Here is a 16612-nt window from a genome sequence, read left to right as displayed (position 1 = left end):
TTTGTGCGGATTGAAAGGAGAGTTTAATGCCAAACACCATACGAACACTCATGTACAACATCTTAAAAGTCACACATTAAAACGAGGTACAAACAACGTCTTTATGTACAATCATCTCCCCGGGGACGTCCTGTGGTACTCCTTATTAAAACGCAGTAAATACAAAAATAAAAAGTATTAAACTGTCTCCGGGATTGTCTGTAGCCGGAAACGTCTCTCGGTGGAGCCTGAAGCCTCGGCGGGAACGTTTGGTGCGTTCGCTTCCATTGACGAATGAAAGACGATCACATTTCGCTCCGGAGGTCGAATACGGAGAAAAGACGTTTGCTTCCGCGGCGATATTTAGAATTTAACATCCTCCCCGAAGCGGCGAACGTTACCGGCAGCGTCTCTAGTTTTATTTAACAAGCTGCGGACGAGAAAAGGCAATAAAAACGCTTTGTTTACGTCCCTCTTTGCAAAAAGGGAAGCCAACGGTCACATTTGTATTTTCAGCGAGAAACACAGAGTTCTGAACAACTAAAGGAACTATTACTGCTCGCTTGTTTTCTTCATCGCTAAACTGTACAACACACGTTCAAATATAGACCTTCTGTACACAAACGACAACTGCAAGAGTGAAAGATCAACACAGCTCGTGTTCAGCGTTCACCGCGGGTCAGATTCTGACCATTTGGTAAAGTTTAACTAGGAGAAACGGTTTGGGCTTTTTGAACTTTACTTAATAAAAAAAGAAGAAGGAGAGACTACGGCTCTGCTACATTCAATCACCTCAAAACCACGAGTGACACCGAGGCCAAAGACTGAAGGTAGAAACGCGTATAAAAGAACATCGTTCTGCGTATTTAGCCAGAGGCTGATTCTCAACGTGTGTGTGTGTGTGTGTGTGTGTTAATGCTACACAGCGATGCCGTCGGATTAAAAGGAGATCTAGATGTAAACAACATATTTACACAAAAATGTTTGGGCGGTCATAAATGATCATACACGATATATACACTGCTGCTGAGCCGCACAATAATTTATATATATATATATATATATATATCTATATATATATATAATTATTGTGCCTCACTGCACCTTTACCTAAGAAAAGAAAAACATTCACAGGCTGAATACAAGTTGCCATGGAAACCCACACCGAGGCTCCTTCTTCTGTGTTTTGTGGTTTTCAAAAGAATGAAATACTTACGACCACCTTTCTTGTTCCAATTGTGAATTTCTTCAAAAACAGTCATATTTTTAAAAATAAATAAAAACTACTCTACATGTAATATAATATTGTGATTTCTGAGACAGGCTTCTTTTTTTGACGCGACGCTTCACGGAAACTACAGCGCGAGCATCAAAGTTCCGGGATTTTGGCTTCCGACTTCCCGACTCCTGCACGAGTCCGCTGGACGTGCACGCCGCCGCGGCGGGCAGACAGTTCGTCCTCCAGAGAGAGAAGAAAAGGGGGGCGGCGGGGCCTACAGCGTCCGGTACGTCACCCGGTACTTGTTGACGGGGATGTAGTGGAGGACCTCGGGGCAGCGGGTGGTGGCGCACGGCAGCAGGGCCTCTCGCCGCTCGCCCATCAGCCACTTGCGGTTGTCGGCGGCCATGTCGGCGCTCACGTGCTGCTCGGCCCAGCCGTCCAGCCAGGAGTGAAAGCGCCTGTGCAGGCGCGTGTTGACCCGCTGCTGGGACTGAGGGCACAAACAACAACAACAACAACAACACAGCTCAGCTACTGGGAGACCAGTTCGCTCAGAGACTAGAACCTATAAAACTGTTCATTTAGATGATTCACTAGAGGGCGTCGTTCACCACATGATGAATGAATATGTAACTACATGAGCTCTGCATAATATCTACAGCTTCATACGTCCGTCCACCCTCAAAGAGAAATCCACCGCGGACTAAACCCACGGCGAGCGAGCGACGCCCACTTCCTGTCCCCACCTGATGGGCGCGCGTGAGCGCCGTGTGCCGGTACATGTAGTCCTCCGACTTGCAGACGTAGACCATCTTGTAGGAGTTGAGCTTGAACATGCACTGCATCTCCAGCTCGCCGTCCGGAAGCTTCTCCGAAGGCGCCTTGTTCATCCGCTGCTGCTGCAGCCGCTCCCAGCCTCTCTGGCACTTCCTGATCCGCCGCAAGTTCCTGGAGGAGGGGGGGGAGAGACGACAGCCGTGAGCGACCATGAGGATTGTGCAAAAGAAAAAAGAAAAAAAAGAAGAGGCGTTTACAGGGAAAGTTTGCACACATTTTCTAAAGTGTGTGAAAAGCTAGTTTTTGTTGCACAACAGATTTTAAATGGGCAGTTTGCACTGTGAGATTCTGCAACGTTCTCAGGCACAATACACATTAAGCAAATCATCTGAGAGCAGTTTGAGAGGACTGTCCCTTTAAACAAGGTATATATATTTTTTTAAACCCATGCATTGTAACTCACCGAGTGACTGAGTAAGATTTGGAGTCAAATCATTGGAGGGAAATGTGGATCTATAAGAGCAGCAGAGGCAGCAGTAATATGTAGATATAGATCTCTGTACGGTGCACAGCCACATCGTTTCTCATGAATAAAACTTGGCACACAATTGATCTCTTTCCTTCTCTTTTGCAGGCAATAAATAAAGATGCAATGATCACCCCACCTGAATGAAAGTTTTAAATGTGTACTTACCACTGAGAGTACAGGTGAGCGGGGACTCACATATTTTTGCATTCAGGGCTCCACTTAAAAAGACTTGAGGGCAATTTAAAACTGTTAGAAACAGGGGGAAAAATGCCTGATAGAAAAACCAATCCAAAAATATGAGCTGGGAAATACGACGTACAGAGTGTTATGATCATGAGATGAAGACCCAACACAACTGGAAAATAAACTGGAGTTTTGGGGGGGTTTTTTGCTGCCATTGAAGACTTTTGTGTAGAAGGAAGTCTTTTGACCTCTTGCTGCTGATCTCTCATAGATTTGATGAAAAATAATAAAAGAAAACCAAAAAGGGGACAAGATGTGGGTGACCCACCGATAAATCATAGTACCAGATTTATGCCATGGGTTGAAAAAAAGATCAAAACTTAGAACAATATTTAAGAAGCCTTTTTTCTTTAACGTATTTTAAGGAAATGTGCATGGTTATGGACAGCCATCTCAAAGAAACAAACACACAATAAATGACAGAGCTCATCCGGAGCTTTTTAAAGATCCCGCCTGCATGCATAGATAAAGAAATACACCAACATGAACATACAATTTAGACAATCATTTTATTTACAAACCCTACTGCTCTGTACAAGTGTTGCAGGTGATGTGTTTTTAAAAACCGGTGGAACGTAAAACCTCCCGAACGCGACCAAAAGTCGCGACGGGAGCTCAGCTGTTTTCACCGAAAAACCATTACAAACATAACACCGAGCATAACAGACTGGAACAAATGGACATTTGAACATTTTACAGCCAAATACAGGACCTTTGATCTGGATACAATCACAAACGAAAAAGGGCATGATAAGGTAGAAAAGGGGAAACCACATCGCTGTCCTCTCTGAACAAAGTCTCTCCGGTCCGACTCAGCGGCTTCAGTCTCGCAAACTCAGGCCAAAGACATCGTAGAAAAATCAAAAAGAAAAAGGTTGCTTGTTTGTGCATTCGATGACTTTAGTTCTTATTCTACACAATGAAAATGAGCATTTAAATTCAATACAATATAAAGAATCAAACTCCTCATAGCGGTCTGCTATTCAAAACCCACGATCAGGCCAAAAAACATTCTTAAAAAACCTTTGCTATTAATAAATAAAATTTCCCGTTAAAAAGGAACTGAATCAATGAATAAATAAATTCCATTATTTTTTCTCTCTCTCTTTAAAAAGACGGCCGTGTAAAGTGCAATCTTCTGTTTGCGGCAGATGTCAGCGACGGAAAACGTTCAGAGACTCTTCACAAACAGGAGGGCATTCAGGCCTCTTCAGGCTCCACGGCTTTTTATTCTCTCTCGCTCTCTCTTTAAATCAACCTTCTCAAACCCTCGTTGTTCGTCCGTTTACTTTGAAGAAAAAAAAAAGAAAAAAAAAAGGAAAGACAGACAAAAGAGGCGGTTCTGATGCCCGGTTAGAAAAGAGCGTGTGCAGAAGTGCCTCTGTGTTCTCTAAGTCGTGTTTGGCAGCTGGTTGGGGGGGGCGGCTGAGCGAGAGTCCACTCAGCCGACTAGAGCCTCGGGAGGAGGGGGGAGGGGGGGGTAGAAAGTATGCAGACAGGAGGGGAGGCTGGGAGAGGAGGGAGGGGCCTCACCTGGGGAGGAACACGGGCTTCTGGGACAGGTGCTCGCGCAGCTCCGGGGACGCAGAGTCGGAGTTGAGGTATCTGCCCACGTAGTCCGACCACCTCTGTGGGGACGAGAGGAGACGCGCGACAAACCGTTAAGACATTATGGATCCCCGATCGCTTCTGCCCCCCCCCACCCCCTCGATCGAGGATTAAACGATGACTTCTCGTTACACGATGGTGCGTTCATGCTCTGTTCGGAAAAAACAAACAAAAAACGAGCAAATCCTGACGTCATCCCGGCGTGTTCAATAGTTTGCTGGCTCCTTGTAGAGCGGCTGCTGTAATCAATCAACAATAATCATCACTGATCATTCGCATCTTTGCACAAATGAAATGTGACCGTGGACCTCAAGGTTATATTAGCTAGATAAATGCTTGCGATCCAAAGTCCTTTTAGGGTTAACAGTGTAATCCTGTTTAGAGCACCCAAGCGTAAATACAGGTAAGTACAGCTGATCGGCTCATCGCAGACACGCCGGTTTAACAGCCGGACCGCTGTACTCGGGACGACTCTTAATGACAATATATGCGTATTAACGCGCACGCCGAATATCACGTGAACAGCAGATCACATCCAGAAGATGCAGCTTTTCTTTCTTCTGTGTTCTTTCAGTATCGATACAAAGAAGTTTGTTATTTTACTGAAAGAGCGGCCAGAGTTTCACAATCCGTCCCACGGAACTACGTCTACGTTTCACCCGTTGTGTCGGCCGACTTTCTACAGTGGCGACACAACGAGGCTGCGAAAGCCAACGCGCAGCAAGACGTTCTTTAAAAAGGGGCAATACGCCAGATTGCCATTTAGTGGGGGAACGTCCACCTCGTCCGCGGCCTCGTGAGAACATCCGCGGCATTTCAGTCTCTCCCCAGTTGACCCCTACTGAGCGGACGGCTCGTACCTCTGCATCCGCCGGCTCGTCTGAGTTCTCCTCCTCCGTGTCCAGCAGCTCCATCGACAGACTGACGGCTCCTCGGCTCTTCGCGAACAGCAACTGGAAAAAAAAAGAAAAGAAAAAAACGCACCAAAATCAGCACCGGCGGCGTCGAACCGAGGCGCCGAAAGAGGAGGCCGTCGCCGCACCTTGAAGCAGTTCTCGTCCGTCATCAGCTGCTCCGCTCTGCGCTGGTAGGCCCCCTCGGCCGCCGCCCGGGACGCCTGCGTGGACAGAGGCCCCCCCGTGGCCTTGTTGGCGCTTTCGCTCAGGTACATGTCGGTGACGCGCGAGCACACGTCGTCGGTGACGAGGTGCTGGAGCTGTGGAGGGCGACAGGTTTGAGCTGGTAAAGATCTGATCGGCACAGAAGACCCTTCTTAGGTTGTTGTTCTGGTTTGCAAAGTAAAAAAGGGGAAACATTTAAATAGACGTCGCAGTGAAAACGCTGACTGGTTTCGTTAAGACACATCGTTGTGTTTTTAAATGGGCAAATGAAGATAACGCCAGGTTCAAGGTTCTGGTTTCATTTTGCTGCATACACGGTTTGAACAGTGTGACTTTAGAAGCGTGTGACTTGAATGAATGATGAATGAATCCAGCTGAGGGTGACGTGAACACAACGTTCTGTAAAAACCATCAAGATACATTTAGGAATGAAAGATTGGCGAACGAAGTCTGGTCCTTTAAAGACGTGTTTGGTAAAATTTCAGATGTCTTAAAGTTGTATCAAATGTTCTGTTCAAAGCAGTGCAGGAATTCGAGGTTGGACCAACTGAAACCGGCGGATTGTCCATTCAGGGACACTGTAGAACACGGCAGGGCAACATGGCCGACTCGGAGAGGACCTGCATGTGGAAATAAAACCGCTCACAAAACGCTTCTCAACGCTTCGTTTCCAGGCATCGTTCGCACAAGAGAGTTATGTGTACAATTCATATTAAATCGCTGTAAATCACACGGTTCCTTTAAATATGCATATGAGGCAAAATCTAATAGTAACTTTTGCGGAATTTAGGGGAGAAATCCACGGTCGCTTATAGACAAATAAACCACTAAATGTGTTTTCTTTCCCAAAGAAAATGTTATAAAAATGTCAAAATTGAACGATGATAATGTTTAATGAGCGGCTGCTGACCTGCCGGACGATGCTCTGGATGAGCTTGTCCATGGTGAAGGCGATGTAGGCGTGGATGGTGAACATCTCCCTCAGGGAGTCCTCGTAATGCGTCGGCTCCATGTTCCCGTCCAACAGATTACGCACCATCTCCAGGAACACCGAGTAGTAGTCCTCCACGTCCACATCCACTGCGGGCGCAAAGTGTGGCACATTGTCGTCCGATCAAAACAAGAACAGCTCAGAGATTCACACAATCCACCAGCACGCTTCTCTCCGGGGTCACTTACGCGGCTCCTTCATCTTCAGTTGGATTGCCGGATTTTCGTTCTTCTCCCGTTTGAGCCCCAGAACTTCTCTCTCCCACTCTCGCTCGCGGGCGTCCTCCTCGATCTGCTTCTCGGCCTGGCCGTAGATCCGCAGCAGGCGGGAGCAGAGGATGTGGTGCAGGCGGAGGAAGATGTACCAGTAGTTGTTGACAAAGAACACGGTGTAGGCGTCCTCGGTGCCGCGCGCCCTCTGGGCCGCCGCGCCGCCAAAGAGGAGCTTGGACTTTGACGGGCTGCCGCCCGGCAGGCCGTTGTGCTTCTTGGGGCCGTCCGGGTCCAACTCCACGTCTTCGTCCTCCTCCTCCTCCTCCTCCTCATCCTCCACGTCGGAGAGCTCGCCCCGCCGCGCGAACAGAAGGTCGGGGATGAAGTGGTGGATGATCTGCTTGATCTTGTACTTGTCCTCTTTCTGGATGCCGACCTGCCTCTTGACGTGGTGGATGATGAGGGCGGCGGCGTCCTCCAGGATCTGGCTGTCGTCGTAGGTCTGGGTCAAGTGGGGGCCGCCCGGTGGGGGCGCGGCCGCTTCCTCCGACGCTCGCTCCTGGCGCTGCGGGACAAAGACGGGAGTGGGTCGGGGGATTCCCACTATGCAAGTACGGCTCAACCCGAACCCGTCGGGTGAAACACAACTACGCCGTTTAACCAACTTGCTGTTTGGTCTCAATAAAACCGTCTGAGAAACTTTAAAAAGACAAAACAGGGGAGTGATTGAGCCGATTAACCCGATTCTCGTATTTACTTACGTCGTCATACAGCATCTCAATTTCATTGAGCAAGGTCTTTGAACGCAGCACCTTGGTGTCATTCTGCTTGAAGTTGATGCCTTGGTGGTCGAGAGACTTCAGGTAATACTTTTCGTTCTGCTCCCTCCAGATCTTGTTGAAGCCTCTCTGGGCTTCTCTCCACTCCTCCTCTTTCATCTTCAATCTGCAGCACGGACACAAAGAAAAGCGTAAGAAGATCTCATCTTTTCCGCTATAAAACGGGTGTGAGAGGTCGACCGGATAAGCCCTCATTTATGATATTGCTTTATTTGATAAGGGACGGCGCACATTAAGAAAACACATTTCTGCAACACGAAACAAAGCGGATTCAAAGACCTTTTCAGCACGATGGGGACCGACGCAGCCGGGTTCTTCTTGAGTCCGTCGATGATGTCGTGCGCCTTGTCCCCGTATATCCTCTGGAGGGCTTTGCGGTGAATCACCTCGGAGGAGCCGCCCAGCGCGTTGTCCAGCTTAAAGCGCAGCTGCTCCTCCGCCGACATGCGGGAGATCCTCCGCTGCACCGTCTCCAGGGCTCGGATGGTGGCCAGGTTGGCCTCCAGCACCACGTCCAGCTGAGGAGCAATCGCAGCACAATTGTTGACGCACGTCTTTGTATCGTAAAATGAGGTTGGATCCAAAAAGGGTCTCGCGGTGCAGCCTCACCTCGAAGCGCTCGTCCTCACACCTGTAGATGTGCTCCTCGTACTGAGTCTTCTTGGAGCTCACAAATGTTGAGTCTTCGGACCACGATGGAAACGACACCCACGTGTCATTCAGAACCTGCAAGATCACATTAAGTTCAACACAACAGGACTTCTGGTAAATGAACCTCACAGTCCGATGTAGAAAACACGAAAGCTACAACAAGCAGTCATGAGTTTATCAGCACTTTTTAGATTTAAGGTATAAAGTAGGAGAAAAGCATTTGGTGCTTTACTGTTGTTTTAAAAAGCTTTAAATTATTTTGACTATTCGACAAAAAGGTGTGAGAAAATAATTTTGCAATGAACATTTGCTGTTTTTTTGTAAGGCTCAAGCGATTCCCCAAGTATAGAATTCCTTCTTCTGACTGAAACACAGCCAACATTTAGCATTTATTCATGTGAACACGGAAAGCATTCAAATATATATACATAGAACAACATATAAGACGCCTGTTGTCAATACTAGATCTTAATCCTAATCTTAATCCTCATGTGGTCACAGACACGGAGGAGAAACTTCAGCACTGGTTGAGTTTATAAAGCGCGATGCTAAAAATGAGCCCTGCAGCCAAAGCTCAGCCGGAGAGGTCGGACACGCAGACATTAGAGCTTTAACTGGGGAGAGAACCCCCCCCCCCCCCATCCATAGCAGGGCGTAAACATTACAGGTTAATCAGAGCGTCTTGCTCAGGGACACTTTGACACGGGGCAGCCGGGACTCGAAACCACCAACCTTGTGGACCCCAGCGCCACAACGGCCCAAAGATGACAGAGCTCAGCAGGCGTCTGCAGCGACTCACCTCCCTGCACAGCGGCGTCCTTCCGGTGCACTTGGGCTGCTGGTAGCTTTTGGGCAGCGCCCTGTAGCTGGAGCCCAGCCTCTTGCAGGAGGCGTAGTCGATCTCCATGGCGATGCCCTCGGTCGCTCGCTCCTTGGGTAAACTCTCCATGTGGCTCGACTCGCCGTGACTCGACTCTCGGTAGCCCAGGAAGTTTTTAAACCACGTGAAAAGCTCCGGGAATTTGCTGCCAAACATGAACAAGGCGCGTGAGATAAAGAGATGAAAGTGTGTGCAGGTACACTTGTAGTGGTTGCACTTTTTATACATTTATTTATGCAAAACAATTTAGGAATCAATATTTGTGTAAACAAAGTCAGAGTGTAATGTGTCATATGGTGTGTAAATTACCGCGATTTAAGGAATTTTAATACTTTTCCATGAGAATAACTCGTTACATTGTTTTACTGCGGCGTCGTTATGTGGCTACAAGGAGCAACAGCAGTTACCGAAGCGTTTGAGCGCTGGTGACTGCGGATGTGTGGCGGAGCGCCAGCGTCTTTTAAACTCACCCGAGGAACGGGATGACCAACTGGACCAGCTCGGCGCGAGAGATCACTTCCTGGTTGAAAATGTGAAGACAGCGCAGGAAGTTGTCGTACGCCTCGGAGCTCCGCAGAGCCTTCTTCACCTGAAAACATTTTTTTATTAAAAAGATTTTTTACGTCACTACTACAATAAATAAGGTGATTAAATGAAGGCGCAGCGTCTGGTTTCATCAGGACACCGACCTTCTCGAAGAACATCGTTTCAGTGCTGGTGCTGTGTTTGCCCGCCTCCATCATGCTGTGATCCTTCCCCAATATTTTGGGCTTTTTCTGCAAGTGTACGAGAACATGACAAAATGATTTGGGTTGCAGGCCCTAAACAAAAGGCTTGCATTGAGAATGGTAAACGTCACAGTGGAGGAGAATATCCTCATTGTGACGTTGGGGCAGATTCATGCAGATTCATTCATTACCTTGACAGGCGGGACTCCCACTCCGGGTGGTCTCCTGATCGGCAGGCCGTTCTGGCTCAGACGCTGTTTGTTGCTCAGTAGAGGTCTCTTCACCGTGCCGCCGTGATCGTTACGCACCGACTCCGCCCGGTCGGGTGTACTTTTGCCCAGCAGCTGAGAAAAAGCATCATATTATCATTAAATGTATAGTAGTCGCTCCGGTGTTTACAGACAGCTGTTATCGGTATTCATGCAACCATGCACTTGATCTACGTTAGTCACCATCGTGCTGTTTGCATCAGGCAGGAACTGTCCGAACTCTGACAGCAGGTCCTCCTGGTTCTTGAAGAGCTTCGCCACCTGAGTGTAGACTTCCTGCTCCGTCAGCGATGGGGTGTAGTTGCCGGCTGCCTCTTTAGCATTTCGTTGTTCCTTCTGTAAAAATGTATCACAAAATGAGGTTGTGAAAGCACTTCTACGCGTGTCCCAGTTTCTTTAAATCTAGCAAAAACACACGTGTGCGGAATACCAGCAAGGGAAAAAGAACCCAGAATCAGTGGTTACAACTGGCAGTAAATGAGCGAAAGTGTTGCAATAGTTTGGAACTTGCTGCCCAAGAGACGATTTGTTGACATACAGGACAAAAAAAAAAAAGCAACGTCCAACCATTTCCTAATTAATTGTCTTTTTTACGAAGAAAATAATAAAAAAGAAACAACACGAAAATTGATAAGGAGTTCTGTTGCTGTATAAGCCGAGCACCACCATTGATCGACTCCTGATGATACCCGTGGATGCCATATGTGCCATTGTCTCACCTGGTATGTGTGCAGGATTTCCAGGAAGGCTTTGTAGATGTCCGGCTGACCCTGGAAGCGGTTCTTGATCTTGTTGACGTAGTTGATGGCGTGGTTGAACTCCACGGGCTGGTTGTTCTGGAGGGGCGGCCCGCCGGACGGCGTGCTGCTCACGGGAGTGTGCGATTGGACGGAGGGCGAGCGCGGCGAGGCGTAGGAGGGGATGGATGGGTTGGGCTGGCTGGTGGGCGTGTGCGCCGGAGACTGAACCGGCTGAAGGGTTTAGACGTGGAAGAGCGCACGCGTGTCATTACAGTCATTTAGTGAACATTCCGTTTTACACATGACAAACAAAGTCATCCCGAATAAGATATTGTTTAAAAAAAAATTAAAAAAAAGCGTTTGTGTCGTGTTTCGGCCCTTTTTAATATTTTGCTGAAAATACAAATTCATCAAGATCTGAGAAACTCTGAGAAAGGAGGAACACGATCAGGTCAACGACACTCAATCCAGCAGAACGAGAGAGAAGCGCGTCTTCTACCTTGCTGGTTTTGTTTGGAGCCGGTAGGGTGGGGGTTGGCGGGGCGGAGGTGGCGGCTGTGTTGGCGGCGGCAGTGTGCGGGCCGGCCTGTGGCAGACTCTGGTGCTGGTTGTGGCTGGCGGGTTGGCTGGACGCTCCGCTCATGGGGATGTTCTGAACAGAGATGCCGTGCGGGGTGATGTAGTGGATCTGACCCGGCGTGGTCACGTTGACCAGGTCGTTGGTCTGAACCTCGATCTTGTATCCGGGGGGCAAGAACGTGTTGAAGCCCATGATGAGGTCCGGGTGTCCCTTAAACAGCTGGGAGACGCGGTTGATGACTCCAGGAGTGTCTATGCTGCAGGGACCGAAGGAGCGACAGCAATTCAGTGTTAGAAGCCTCATCATCACAGTGTTGTTTTTACACATACACACACATGCGAGTGTAACTTGGGAAAAAGCTGCAATGTGCAGTTATAAAGTATATACAGAATGGACTCATATTCAAAATATAGAATGAGGAATAAACATAATTATATATATATATATATTATATATATATATATATATATATTTATTAAATAGATGCAGGATGAAAAAAGGGCTGCAATTACAGGAGGCGTTGATAGAAATATGATTAAAATATAATAATATATACATTGTACAGGTGTAGTTGCAGGAAATGCAAATAATAAGACAATATACAGAATGAACAGCTGGAGGTATGAATACAGGGTTTACATTATAGATGTACAGTATGAACCAATTCAAAGGTGCGGTTAAAGAAAACGTCCTCAAGCAAAGGTCCAGAGCATCATGACATATAACTCGCTTTAAAAACACAAAGCTGTCACGTGTCGAAGTAGCAGCTGAGATTATTTATCGCTTTCATTGTGAAAATGACAATAAAATTAGAACTCACCTCTGTGATTTGAACTCTTTCATAATATCAAGGAAGTCATTGTAAACTTGGGGCTGGTTCCCAAACTGCAGCTTCACTTGGTCCAGATAAGACAGGGCGTCTTCGACCTACAAAGTACAGAATGAGCGATATCCACAGAATACAAATGAAGCGCTTATTTTATACTATAGTGTGAAGCTAATCTAATTAAAGCACAAACACACGAGGTTGCTGTTGCTGTTATTTTAAGCACCTTCAGTCGCTGAAACTGCTGTCCTTGGGCTGAGGTCATGGGTGCCGGTGGATGAACGTGACCTTGGGCCACCGCAGGGCCCTGGGACTGCACCGCCAGGGCGTGAGCGTGGGGGCCGACGTGCGCAGCAGCAGCGCTGTTGTGTCCGTGTCCACTCGTGCTCTGGGGCATTGTGGGCACCTTATTAGCAAGAAATGACGGGAACGTTAGGATCCGCGAGCCTTAAAGAAGGCCGCGTCTACGTAGCCGCTCAAGTTCAAACATTTCAACACGCTGTATCGGCGTAGAGACTCTCCTCCCGTCTCCTCACGGCCTCCACGGGCCGTATTTACATCCACATGAAGCTAGTGAAGAGTGTTGATGGAGCCGTTACAGCGTTGGCTAAGCTTAGCACAAATTGATCTAAACGTATAAAACAAGCATTTTAATAGTTACTTTCTTGTTGCCCCATGGATGGATCTGCCAAAGCATGGATTGAGACGTTTTACAAATCTGCATCCCTCTGCCGTTATTTCCACATCTTTTTGTCTCATTATGCAATTAAATCTCTTAGTTTAGTTTTGGTTCGTACAGTCGTGTTTCATAAGCCAACATAGCTTGCTCAATACACGGGGGGGGATTGACTGAACTCCTTCCCGATTACTTTATAAACACGACAACATTAAGTTTCCCTGGATATCTGGGACTTCCACCACACGTACAGGCGTGATCGGTCGCTTCTCGTGACTCCAAAAAAAATAAATGATGCAAAAAAAGAAATAGGATTTGTGTTAGAATGTCAACAGAAGGCCTCATCCACGCCGTCATACCTGGTAGCCTTGGGGGAGAGAGAACTGGATGCCGGGGGAGGGCTGCATGTTGTCTGCAGGTGCCTCTACCGCGGAAGGGGCCGGCGCGAGGGCCCGGTGCTGAAAGCTGTCTGCAATGCCTTGAACCGGGCGACGCGTTTGCTGTTGCTGGGGTGCAAATATTGGTTCCTGGTCCTCCACGCGCCTCTTCATTTTACACGCATACTCCAAGGGGCTAAAGGGGCGTTTAAAAAGAAGATTGTTAAAAATGTGCTCTAGGTTCTACTCATATTTATTTGCACAGAAAGAATCAAGAGCCAGTAATACTTTCAAGTAATATTAATGCTTTAGTTTTGAGGTTGTCATCAGTGATATTTCCACTGATACGTACACAACTTCCTTTGCTAGTGAGTTTGTTAATTTAAGACAAAAAGACACGCATTATTTCAAAATCAAGATTAGACCACAATAAATGTATCAATTTGTCGATCTTAAAATTATCTCACTAAAAAGTGTGTGACGGAGGATTGTATTGTGCTTAAAAGTGTAATATTTATCACAGGCTTTGTGCAGATTGTGTCAGAAAGGTGTTTGACTCAAACCATTGTGGAAACTGGGAATGGTGTTTCTGCACTAGTCGATCCAATAAAACTGTGCGTTGAAATGTCTGGGATAACTGTTGAATGTCACAGACTAACTAAAGAGAAAGGCTAGAAATCAGACACCGTTAAAGTGTATAAAGGTGTGAATGGTTTAGTTGTGTACAGGTAGGCTCAACAGTCTACCTAACAAATGATGACCGTAAAGCCTGCCTTTATTTTGCTCTATAATCACCACTTGGAAAGAAAATTTGATGAAAAAAAATTTGACTACTTTACCAAGTAACGGTTAATGAGAAATACACAAAAACAACAACAAATTAAAGTAGTGGGAACCAAAAAATCCCAAATTATATTGAAAGGCTGCAAGGAAACTTTATAGACATGCCGTCATTGATCAGCAGAATGGATGCTTCAGCTGGTTAGGGACCATCCTTCAAGTACACAGCAGTTCCTCTAAAGAGCTCCATTTGCCTGCTACTATGATGCAATGAAGCTACCACCTATTCATTTGAGTATTTAAATGAATATTAGTATTTCTCTCGATGACAATGTTTTTAAATGTTGAAACCAGAAATATATTTTAAAATAGTTGGTTAATGTAATAATAATAATAATATGTAGTGTAATTTATAAAACCATTCACTGGATATACAGTTAGTTTTAAGTCTTAATTGAGTTATGCAATTATATTTGCACAAAAATGACTAATTTAAATTATTAACTTACTAGCAAACTTTTAGATTTACGTGTACATAGAAACATAACAGTTTAAAACACAAAAAAAAGAATAGTATAGGTCAAGAAGTGTGTAACTTCTTACATTAACTCAATGTTTTGCAAGACATAAATACAACAGATTTAAGTCTGCGTGGCTCTGCGCACGTGTGGACGACGCGTTCCACGGGGGAAAGTCATTTGTTGACGCTCCCTCACAGAAACGTCACTGCGGTCGTTGAGCAGAGGAGGGCGGACATTGTGCCTCGCCGTCCTGCACCACCAGTGTCGGAAAACACGGTGGCCAGGCGTGCGGTCTTTGGTCGCCGTCTTGACCGCATACCCAGCGTCTTCGACCGAAACGCGAAGCAAATGCAGTTATACAACGTTATATATAATTTTTTTTTAAAAGATGGCGAGATTTTTTTATCGAGGGGCGGGAACAGGCTAACGTTAAGCTTCGAGCTAACATTCTATGTAGGCGCTGTCTCTCTCTCGTAGCCCTGCCTCATCCCCTCCCCCCTCTCTCTCTCTCCCTCCCTCCCTCCCTCTCTGCCAAACACCGAGCTTTAACGCCAGCCGTTCTCGGGCAGTTTCAGGGGCAGACCGCTTTCGCTGGTCTCATGGCTGCCGTTGGCTTTCGTCCTAGCCGAGCGCGACGTCATGTGGCAGACGAGCGATCCTCGACCGTCTGCGAAGTGAAAATGCTCGATAGCGGGGAAGACACGACGAGTGTGTCACCTCTCGGGACGTCGCCTACCGCCCCTCAGTAAATGGGACTTAAGTTTAAAAAAAAAAAAAATGTCCAGATGAGCGGAACGCGTTGGCTAGCTTTCCGTTAAATCGGAGATATCGACTTGGGGAAAAAAACAAACAAAAAAACAGCCGCGCTTCGTCGCAGCTGACAGTGCCACAACACAGCGGGCTGCTCGGTGTGCAACGTGCGGGCAACCGTAACACCAGCGGAGTTAAATAAAGTCACGCAGTCTGTGATTAAGTCGGTCCATGCTAGCATGCTAACGTCACGTCAGGAAAAAAGACCGCTAGCTAGCTGACACGCTAACACTAGCCTTGCCGTAACGTCAACGTCGCATTAACGCCAAGTTGTGCGAGAAGTTCGACGGGAAAGGGGGGATTGGATCGTCAGACAAACTGCTTCGCCGCCATCAGCGCTTTTTACTTATTCAAAAGTTAAATTACATGCAGCAAGAGGAAACTAACAACAAATAAATTGCACGTCAGGTCAGCCTACTTAGCGTTAGCATGTCAAGCTAATACATGTTCGCCGCTCTTAGCATGCTAGCATCGCTAGCTTGACTAACTTCATCGCCGCTGCAGGCTAATGCAGCCGCTACTCAAATCTCATGTAATTATGTTGGAAGACGGACATCCAGTAAAAACACATTTCACATGATCACAGAAATAGCAGCGAGTGCCCGATCGCTTCCTGTTGTATTCGGCAAGGTTACATAGGAGCTAACTAAAATGCTACGTTAGCACAACAACCGACCCCCATCAGTAACAGGGCATCTCCGGGGCTAACGAGCTAGCACTAGTTCAACTTACCTCGCAGGACTGCCACCAGCAACAATTTAACCCACCAGTAAATCGGGAGCCCGCCGGGAAACCGCTACCCGCGCATTCACCTGTCCGTGACGGGAAAGAATAAGTTCTAAGAAGTGGCAGCCGGTGTAAATGTCAAAAAATGAAATTGGCCGTAGAGGCTATGTCGCTAACAACAGTGTATGTATGAAGCGGTGTTCCCTGAACATAGAGGCGTGTCTAACAAGAAGGCGGGCTAGACTCCGCCCAGTCTAAACGCCGATTGGTCGGATCTCCAGAATGAAAACAAATACAGTAAGGGCGGCGAGCCAGTATCTTTGGTTAAAGGCGACTGGTTTAGTTTAAATGGTAATGTCAAGTGCATGTTTACCTGCACCAGAGGCTCCATGGTGCTCACCTGGTATATCGCAGGTGGACGTTTGTTCCACGCGACTGAGAGGTGACTCCAGCCAATGTATGCTTCGCAAACTTAAGGGCATGCCCGCTTTCTTTTTCTATTTTTACACAGACACTGATCTGCAGAA

At 47.0% G+C, this 16612-nt stretch overlaps 1 protein-coding gene across 1 annotated transcript; it reads right to left on the bottom strand.

Moving 5' to 3' along the window:
* LOC120831262 (paired amphipathic helix protein Sin3a) lies at window positions 1-16320 on the bottom strand. The gene is made up of 21 exons (XM_040196612.2): window positions 16092-16320; window positions 13231-13444; window positions 12422-12601; window positions 12190-12296; window positions 11289-11625; window positions 10769-11020; window positions 10233-10385; window positions 9972-10124; window positions 9742-9828; window positions 9523-9641; window positions 8972-9197; window positions 8131-8247; window positions 7801-8039; window positions 7444-7627; window positions 6659-7247; window positions 6390-6559; window positions 5401-5574; window positions 5219-5311; window positions 4284-4378; window positions 1948-2149; window positions 1-1691 (listed from the first exon to the last, which is right to left on the bottom strand). The coding sequence occupies exons 2-21, from the start codon at window positions 13420-13422 to the stop codon at window positions 1473-1475; spliced, it is 3888 nt and encodes a 1295-aa protein (XP_040052546.2). The 5' UTR covers window positions 13423-13444; window positions 16092-16320; the 3' UTR covers window positions 1-1472.
* Window positions 16321-16612: the final 292 nt, after the last annotated feature.

The sequence above is a fragment of the Gasterosteus aculeatus genome, chromosome 12 (assembly GCF_964276395.1).
Source record: "Gasterosteus aculeatus chromosome 12, fGasAcu3.hap1.1, whole genome shotgun sequence".
Lineage (NCBI taxonomy): Eukaryota > Metazoa > Chordata > Actinopteri > Perciformes > Gasterosteidae > Gasterosteus > Gasterosteus aculeatus.
The sequence above is the reverse complement of the archived record's forward strand: the minus strand, read 5'-3'. Positions and strand labels throughout refer to the sequence as shown.